The sequence below is a fragment of the Pungitius pungitius genome, chromosome 4 (genome assembly GCF_949316345.1).
Source record: "Pungitius pungitius chromosome 4, fPunPun2.1, whole genome shotgun sequence".
Lineage (NCBI taxonomy): Eukaryota > Metazoa > Chordata > Actinopteri > Perciformes > Gasterosteidae > Pungitius > Pungitius pungitius.
The window spans coordinates 25288070-25297407 of NC_084903.1; the positions used below are offsets into that span (position 1 = coordinate 25288070).

Genomic DNA, 9338 nt, shown 5'->3' on the forward strand with positions numbered 1-9338 from the left:
TGTCTCACCTGCGGGCCTCTTCGCCGCCTCCTCCTTCCTGAGTGATCCCCAGAGGCCCCGCCTCCTTCCATCCTTCCTTCTGTAATTTGGTTTTAGTCTTTTAATACAAATCTTTTTTTTGGTTTGCATTTCAGAGCTTCAAAAGAAGATGATTAGATTTGTGTAATCTGAAAAGTTTAGTTTTCTTAATTTAGTTTTTGTTTTGGTGTCAAGATTTTAAATCTAAATGTATTTCTATTACTTTTAATCTAATGATTAAGAATGCAGCGGTTGTAGAGGTCAGTGTTCCTGAGACACTGCTCCTCTTCATCATGGGGTCCAACTCCTCCTTCTCTCTCCCTCCAGGGGACCAATCAGATCTGGGCTACAACTCTCTGTCCAAAGAGGAGGTCCGGAGAGGAGCTGCGGACCACAAGAAGGAGAGCGACTGCAGCTCCCGTCAGTTCCCTCATTTCTGTCTAATGTTCCTCCTCCTCTTCCTCCACCTTCATCGCTCTCCTCCGGAGAGGATTCTTATCCTTTAAGCACAACACTGGTGGAAAGAAATCATCCAAATCACATGGCGATATATATATATATATAACTTGTTTATTATATCATTCTTTGACCCTCTTCACCGTGTCGGTCATGTGACTAAATGTCTCGTTGTTTGTTGTCACTCTGATCCAGAGACATTTATATTTACTCATATTTTAGGAATTGTGGAATGATACAAAGATAATATCGTCTCTGAAACGTTCACATTTCACCTGTGGAGCACATTCAAGACGATAACTCCTCATATTATATTCAGACATTCTATAAAAACCATTTACCACAGTAACAGATTGACTGGGGGAGATTTAAGGTGTAGAGTCCCAAGCTGTGGGCGGAGCTTCAAGAAGCGACCTCGTTTCAAGCGATGCTCTCTGTATTTCAGTGTCGGAGTCGGACAGCACCAAGGGGAGCAAGGACCTCCTCCCCCAGCTCGACACGGAGCTCCACTCCTCCTTCAGACCCCGCGGCATCGTGCGCAGCAGCTGTCCCTACAGCGACGCCTCCTGCAAACCCAGGAGCTCCGCCAGCGCAGGTGAGGAGGGAGGCTCCAGGTGCAGAAGCTCCTCAGCAGTTCAATGCCAACGAGCCTCGGCTTTGGCATCAAATCACTGTCAAAATGTCTAGTGCGGAAATGGGCTTCTGTGGTTTTGTGAATGCATAACTTCAGCCAATCCAAAGACGGGGTTTTGACAGTGATTTGCCGCCATACTTGGAACCTCTATGAGATATAAAAAGTATAAAAAGTGATTTAATCTTTACAGAAAGTCATGTTTACGTTCAGCTCTCTGATTGGTTCTCCCCTCCCTGCCCAGAAGTTCCCTCCTCCAATCATCGTCTTACTGAAGCTGAAGCTCATTTTTTCACCTTAATCGCCTTTTTGTTTGTTTTCTGACACGTTTTTGAAAGTATTCCAGCTGTTGATGCAGAAGATGAACGTGTTGTTTGTTGCCCCCTCCTCCTGCCCCTCCCTCGCAGGCCACGTGGCGGGCCTCCTCTTCACCTCCTCCCTGGGGGAGATCGGCGAGGTCCGCAGCGACAGTCTGCTGAGGAGACACGTGGTGGGCGGGGCCTCGGGCCCCGACTGGCAGGCGGCGAGGGGCCGGCGGCTGAGCGGCGACATGGCGGGCGGCGGCGTCTTGGACCGGGGGGAGGCGGGGCAGCTCGGCGCCGACGTTAAGATTCTTTCCGCCGCCAGCTTCAGCGAGAGGCCTCGCTCGCTGGCTGTGGGCGGGGCGTCCTGCAGGGAGGGGCACGAGGAGGGGCGAGACTCCAGCGACGAGGACCGGGCCAATGCGGACACCATCTTTGATCTCGAGGACCTGGATCTGGACAAACCCCCCGCGGGGGGGGCGAGGAGGGCAGTGGAGCGTAGCGTCAGCTACGGCGGCTCCGTGAGGCGCACGGACATCCGGGCGGGCTACGACCCGCTGTCCCTGCTGGCGGCAGAGCGCCGGCCCCACGAGGACCGTTACCCTGGGGGGGGCGAGGTCGGCACGCCGAGCGCCCGTGGGCACCTGGCCCGGGAGATCGAGCTCTACATGAACCACATGGGCAGCCCGCTGAGCAGCCGCACGCCCAGCCTGGACCTGCAGGACGACGGCGGCCCGCTGCCCCCCCCCCCGGCCCCGCTCTCGGGCCCCCGCAGGGCCAGCCTGCCCCACGGCTCCCCCCTCAGGGCCGCCGGAGTGCCGCGCTCGCGCACCTTCCACCCGCCCTCGCCCTCCCGGCCCGTGCCGCGCCAGCGCCTGCAGTCCTCGCCGTCCTGGCGCAGCTCCGGCACCACCACGCCCAGCGCCAGCCCCCGCCCCAGCCCCCGCCCCAGCCCCCGCCCCAGCCCCCGCAGGGACAGGGCGGAGCGGGGCAGCCTGGCGTCGCCCTCCTCCTCCTCCTTCGCTCTGGACACTCTGCTCACGCCGACGCTCGACGTGTTCAGAAGCAGCGTGTTCTCGGGCGTGGCGGAGAAGGCGAGCCGCTGGTACTCGCGCCTGTCCACGTACACCACGCCCACCAAGGTAGGGGGGGGGCGAGGGCAGGTCAGAGGTCGTCATAGAAAGGAAACCGTGCCCTGGCTCGAGGAGTCTTGTTGGTGTTCCTCAGTGATGTTCTCCTGTTGATCTCCCCTCAGGACGCCCACAGCGACCTCCTCGGGGATCCGGACCGCTCCTCGCTGCTGGACGAGGAGGCCTCCGAGGGCACCGTCACCTCACCGCAGAGGAACGGCCCCCCGGGGCCCCGCAGGAGGAGCCCCCGACGCAGCGTGCTGGACAGCACCTCCCCCCTGGGGAGGCCCACGTCGCTGCTCCCTGGTAGGTCTCTCTGAGGACGGGACACACTGCTCAGGGACACGTCTCATGTCCACTGTCTCCTGCAGGATGCGTTTTCTCGCCTCCCGGCTTCCCTCTGAGCGACCAGTCGGACCTCGGCTCCTCCCACTGCACCAGCAACACCAGCAGCTTCAACAACTACGCCATGGAGGTGAACCGAAGACGGGGAAACACAAACAGCCAAATGTGTTTCTGTTAAACCGACTAATCGATTAAGCCCCCCCCCCACCCCCCCCCACACTTGCTGTCCAGCTGCTGATCTCCAGCTGCTCTCGCTGTAAGACGTGCGACTGCCTGGTGTACGACGAGGAGATCATGGCCGGCTGGACGGCGGACGACTCCAACCTGAACACCACCTGTCCCTTCTGTGGGAACCCCTTCCTGCCCTTCCTCCACGTGGAGGTCCGGGACCTGAGGGGGCCCGGCAGGTACTGCAGTCGCTCGGGTCCTCGCCACGCGTGGCCCCCGTGTGCAGCGCCTCGTGGTAACCTCCGCTCCTCCGCAGGCTCTTCCTGAAGGGCAGCGCGTCGGTGAAGGAGGCCACGACCTCGTCGTGCTCCGCCTCCACGGGTCTGGACACGGGCACCTCCACCCTGTCCACCCCGTGTCCCACCACAGCCGTCTTCCCCCCCTCCCCCGAGGGTCCGGGGAGCAGGAGGTACTTCATTTAGTTGGAGTTTTATTATTGGGATTAAATAGTGAAAGTTCCTAAAGACTCTTTGTGATGTTTCAGTCGACTGAAACCTTCTGATCACATGTTTAATGTAGTGAAGACTGGAACAAAACTAAGTCGCTAATTATAGTGAGTTTGTGTTTTGGTGCAAATGCAAAATACCATTTAAAAAATGTTACCACTTGAAATGATTCAGACCCTTAAAACATTATTTGGTTCTTTGTTCCCAACAGTGAAGATTTGAGCCGATTTTAAGTCTTAAAAAGCAATGAATGTGAATCTCCACAGGAGCCGACCCAGCAGAGCTCAGGGCATCAGCATCCCCCCCCCGGCCCCCGGGGCCCCGATGGCCCGCAGCGCCAGTGCCTTCGGCCCTCTGGACGGGGCGCCACGCCTCCACCGCGGCGTGCCCGCGTCGGGCAGCCTGCCCAGCCGACTGAACGACACCACGGTACCGCTTTACTGTCGCCACGGCAACAAGGACACGGGTCTCTGTAGCTGAGGCTTTTATTTTGTAGAAAGTATTTTCGGCGGATACAGGAAGCTTAAATTAGCAGTCGTGGGTTGACCTCTGAACCCCACATCTGCAGAACGCTTATCGAAGCCGAGGGTCCTTGAACGCATCGTGTGTGAACACACAATTACATCTCATTATAAAAGTTTATTCTTTAGGTCTCGTGTATAATCTCACTACAAATAAAGCGTTTACTTTAACCAGTTTAGCTCTAAATCTGTCTTCAGCACCACCTCCTTATCCTCCTGCCCCCCCCCCCCCCACCCAGGACCCGCTGAACATGGAGTGGCGGCTGCACCACCCTGAGCCGGTGACGGTGCCCTACCTGAGCCCGCTGGTGCTGTGGAAGGAGCTGGAGAGCCTGCTGGAGAACGAGGGCGACCCGGTGATCACGGAGGGCGACGTGGTGGACCAGCACCCCATCATCTACTGGAACCTGGTCTGGTACTTCAGGAGGCTGGACCTGCCCAGCAACCTGCCGGGCCTCATGCTCACCTCAGAGCACTGCAACCGGGGCTCGCAGGTCAGAGCGCACGCAACACACAACACACAACGCACACAACATGCATACACAATCCATGAGCTACACAACATACAGCACCAATCAAAAGATGGAAAAAAACACACAATAATGCACACAACATATACACTAAATGCCCCTCTTCTCTCTCTTCACCCCTCAGGTCCCTCGTCACTGGATGTCCGAGGACAGTAAGCACGTGCTGATCCAGATGTTGTGGGACAACCTGAAGCTCCACCAGGACTCGGTCCAGCCGCTCTACATCCTCTGGAACACCTTCAGTGAGTCACACGTCCTCTCTGACGCCGTGTGTTCAGGTACCGTTGGCGCGGCGGCGACTGGACGGTAGCACCGGTCCTCCCAGCCGCTGGTTGTCAGAGGGGGCGTGGCCTAACAGCTGTTTGCTCTGTCTTGCAGGCCTAAAGTGAGCCTCTTTGTGTCTCTGCACCTCGCTGTGCTCTGATTGGCTCTTTGTGTTTGTATGTCTGCTGACCGCGTTTCTCCACCCACTCGCTTCCTGTTTCCTTTACCTTCATTATCTCCTGGAGGTGGAGGTGGTGGTGCTAACAGGTCGTGGCTCATTCTTTATCCTCTTTCAGTCACCAGGACGGGTTCATTTTAAGTATTTATTACACAACTGGACTTCCGTGTGTCCATCAGTGAGGAGACGTATTCAAACCCAAAGTCTCCGTCTTCAGTACAGCTTTGATGCAGTACAAATACTCGTCCCAAAGTACTTTTCATCTGAGTACTGGAGAGAAGATTTGAGATTTCAATTCAATTCAATTCAATTCAATTCATTTTATTTTGTATAGCCCAAAATTGCAAATTACAAATTTGCCTCAGAGGGCTTTACAGTCTGTACACATGCAACATCCTCTGTCCCGAAACCCTCACATCGGCACAGGAACAACTCCCCAAAATATGAAAAAAACCCTTCAATGGGGAAAAAAGGGAAGAAACCTTAGGGAGAACGTCAGAGGAGGGATCCCTCTCCCGGGATGGACAGACTGCCATGGATGTCATGTGTACAGAATCAACAATGTAAAAGATGTACAATACATTCAATTTCTCTAACAGAGATGATACAAGTAATTGCAAGTAGCAGAAGAGGTGTACGGCAGGACCACTGCAGGGACAACCTCCATCAGATAGAACCACCATCCACAGAGGCTTCTGTGGGGAGGGAGAGCAGAAAGATGTTGGTTTTTGATGACAGTAATATGAATCATATTTAAAGTAATGATGATGGCAGCAGCAGGTGTCAGCAGAGCCATGAGCCAGGAGTCAGAACCGGGGTCCGCACGAAACTATGATCCACGGAGACCTGCTAGGCGAGAAAGCACAAAAAACTCCCGGAAAGAAGCTTAATTAGTGATGTACATTAATAAAGCATGGATGATTGTGGGAGGAGAGAGTGAGAGTGAGAGAGGGGCTCGGTGTGTCCTAAGAAGTCCCCCGGCAGTCTAAGCCTAGAGCAGCTTAACTAAGGGCTGGTCCAGGCTAACCTGAGCCAGCCCTAACTATAAGCAATATCAAAGAGGAACGTTTTAAGCTTTATCTTAAATGAACTGACCGAGTCTGCCCCCCGGACTGAAAGTGGAAGCTGGTTCCACAAAAGAGGAGCTTGATAACTGAAGGCTCTGGCCCCCATCCTACTTTTTAAAACTCTAGGAACCACAAGTAGCCCAGCATCTATGGAGCGTAGATGCCTTGTAGGACAATACGGTGTAACAAGCTCTTTAAGATAAGACGGTGCCTCACCAGCAAGTGCCTTGTAGGTGAGGAGAAGTACCTTAAATTCTATTCTTGATTTAACAGGAAGCCAGTGCAGAGAAGTTAATACAGGAGTTATATGATCCCATTTCTTAGTTCTTGTTAATACACGTGCTGCAGCATTCTGAATCAGCTGGAGAGGTTTAAGTGATTTACAAAAGCAGCCTGATAACAAAGAATTACAGTAATCCAGTCTAGAAGTAACAAATGCATGAACTAGTTTTTCTGCATCACTTTGAGACAGGAAGTTCCTGATTTTCGCTTTATTAAGTAGATGAAAAAAGGCAGTCCTTGAAGTCTTCTTTATATGAGAGTTGAAGGACATATCCTGGTCGAAGAGAACTCCAAGATTTCTGATGGTGCTGTTGGATACCAGAGCAATTCCATCCATAGAGACTGTATCACGTGACAGCTGACTTCGAAGGCGCTCTGGGCCTGTCATGATAACTTCTGTTTTTTCCGAGTTTAACATCAGGAAGTTGCAGGTCATCCAGGTTTTGATGTCTCCAAGACAGTCCTGAAGTCTAACAAGTTGGTTGGTGTCTTCTGGCTTGATCGATAGATACAGTTGAGTATCGTCTGCATAACAATGGAAGTTTATGCGGTGTTTTCTGATAACGTCGCCCAAAGGAAGCATGTACAGGGTAAATAGAATCGGTCCAAGCACAGAACCTTGTGGGACTCCGTGACCAACATTGGTGGTCCTCGATGATTCACCGTTCACAAACACAAACTGGGATCAAATTGAAAAAAATGAATTCAGAATCAATGTCTAGTGTCTTCAGCGCCAATGAGACGGGTCCACCTGACCCGTGTGTGTGTGTCCGTAGATGTGGGGTACCCTCTGACCTGGCCGGTCCCCGAGGAGGAGAAGCCCTTCAGTGAGGAGCTGCTGCAGAGCGTGGTGAGGAGCATCCAGAAGAACGACGTGGGCCGGCCGATGGCTCAGCTGCTGCAGCTGCTGGCGGACACGCTGGGGGTCAAACGGCAGAGGTCAGCCCCCACCTTAGCGCCAACGTGCCCACTTAGCGCCTAGTTAGCGCCATGATGAGGATTTGAACCCGTGCTTGCTGGTGTTCCCGCTGTCTGGTAACCTGGACTCTTCGTCCCTCAGGAGTCTGTACAGAGACGTCCTCTTTCTCTCCCTGGTGGCTCTGGGGAAAGATAACATCGACATCGGTGAGTCATCCATGTTTTATGATCATCAAGATTAATAAGCGATAACTGTCTGGTTTAATTAGTTTGATGTTCTAAAGAAGAACAACTAAAAGAATGACCTTTTAATGATGTGTTTTGGCCACAAGGGGGCAGAATAAGCAGTCAGCTGTTGTGTCTCATGAGAGCCAAGAGACTCAACCAAAGCGAGAGCTCAGGGACCCTAAAACAAGCATCTGTTCGTCCTCTGAGGGACAGACACCGAGTTCACGTCTCTCCTCTCCGTCCCTCAGACGCCTTCGACCGCGAGTACAAGTCGGCGTACGACCGCCTGGCGCCGGCTCTGGTGAAGCTGACCCACAACTGTGACCGCCCCCCCGGCACCGGGGTCATGGAGTGCCGCAGGACGTTTGGAGAGCCTTACCTGTAACACGCACACACACACACACACACACACCTGGACTGTCCTCGAACACTGTGAACGTTTCAGAGGAAACTCTAGTTGTCGTAAAGAAGTGGAAAAACTAAAATGTAAATACTCAGCGGAGGATCTCCATCCATCCATCGATCCATCCGTCCATCCATCCATCCATCCATCCGTCCATCTGTCCATCCATCCATCCATCCATCCATCCGTCCATCCATCCATCCGTCCATCCATCTTCAAAGTGCTTGTCCTGCAGGGTCGATCCTCTGGACGAGAGACGGGGAAACGGGATATCGTCCTTTATGAATTCAGCATTTGTACAAAGACTAATGTTGAAATACTTTAACTTGAAGTCTATTTAAACAAAATAAGCTTTATTTATTGTTGTGTGTGTTTTTAAGTTTTTTTGTGTTTTATCTGTCAGAGAAACCAAGAAAAAAGGTTTCAATCAAAGCCGCAGTGATCAATAAACCCTGAATAACATCCTTTTAACACTTCAAGGACAAAACAAGTGAATGTTTTATTATAAGTAAATTAGTCTGTTCGTTCGGTATCTGAAGATAAAAAATTGCTGTGCTTCATCAAACTGATCAACGATCAATGTTTCATTTTAATGTTTGTTTACTAAATCAAAAATGCTTTCCTTTACTGCAAATAAAAGCTCAAGTAGCTTCAGGAAGTAGAAACAGGAGCAGTCAGGTGAGAGCTCTTATTGTTTAGGTCATTTAATCTTAATATGCATCATTATATAACATGTTCTCATTCATGGTCTAAATGAAGACTTTTTATGACTTCCATGTGAAACACTTAGAGAAATTACTCTAAAGAAACTAAGATCTCAGAAAAATCTGATTGTTCAATTTGAACTTTTATGCGGTTACACTATTTTATGAATATTAACAATTCAATATATTTGATGAGCTTCTGTCATTTCTAAAGTTTCAGCAATTTTTTCATCTTTGCTTTGTGAATTTCTTTTTTCTCAATTTGATATTTTTTGGAAACTCGCATTGATGTTTTGTAAAGAAATGAAAAAAGAGACCCAGCAAATGGTTTTAAATTGGATCAAACATCCAAATGTTCCACTTTAACATGTGGGACACTTAAAGCGTTTAATCCTGTGTAAGAATTTGTGTTTCATAAATTACAGAAAACAAAATCACATACACAGATGTGTAAAATGTCCTTTTAGGTGTGACAGCGATCAGATTCTACCTGTGAATTAAATCAATGAAACTCATCACACTTCCTCTTTTTGTTCTCATGAGACACCAAAGGTTCCCTGTGCAGCTCCTGTCCTCCTGAGGGGGGCGCAGTGGGGCAACCGTTGGTAACGTCTTTTCTAAACGGGGGGGGGCACGTGTCCTCTACACACACGTTTACACACAGGCTGGATTCGAATTGTCAAAGAA

General features: G+C 51.3%; 1 protein-coding gene across 2 annotated transcripts in view; it reads left to right on the plus strand.

Annotated features, from left to right (window-relative positions):
* The window catches only part of LOC119230049 (C-myc promoter-binding protein-like), a 28929-nt gene extending 19624 nt beyond the window's left edge, over positions 1–9305 (plus strand). For both annotated transcript variants that reach the window (XM_062561954.1, XM_037491008.2), the window contains 13 exons: positions 346–438; positions 920–1069; positions 1513–2549; positions 2663–2843; positions 2909–3012; positions 3114–3289; positions 3367–3519; positions 3823–3985; positions 4317–4571; positions 4732–4849; positions 7175–7337; positions 7459–7523; positions 7793–9305. In XM_062561954.1, coding sequence (XP_062417938.1) covers positions 346–438; positions 920–1069; positions 1513–2549; positions 2663–2843; positions 2909–3012; positions 3114–3289; positions 3367–3519; positions 3823–3985; positions 4317–4571; positions 4732–4849; positions 7175–7337; positions 7459–7523; positions 7793–7929 — 2795 coding nt within the window. In that variant the 3' untranslated portion in view covers positions 7930–9305. The remainder of the gene's footprint in view (positions 1–345; positions 439–919; positions 1070–1512; positions 2550–2662; positions 2844–2908; positions 3013–3113; positions 3290–3366; positions 3520–3822; positions 3986–4316; positions 4572–4731; positions 4850–7174; positions 7338–7458; positions 7524–7792) is intronic.
* Positions 9306–9338: the final 33 nt, after the last annotated feature.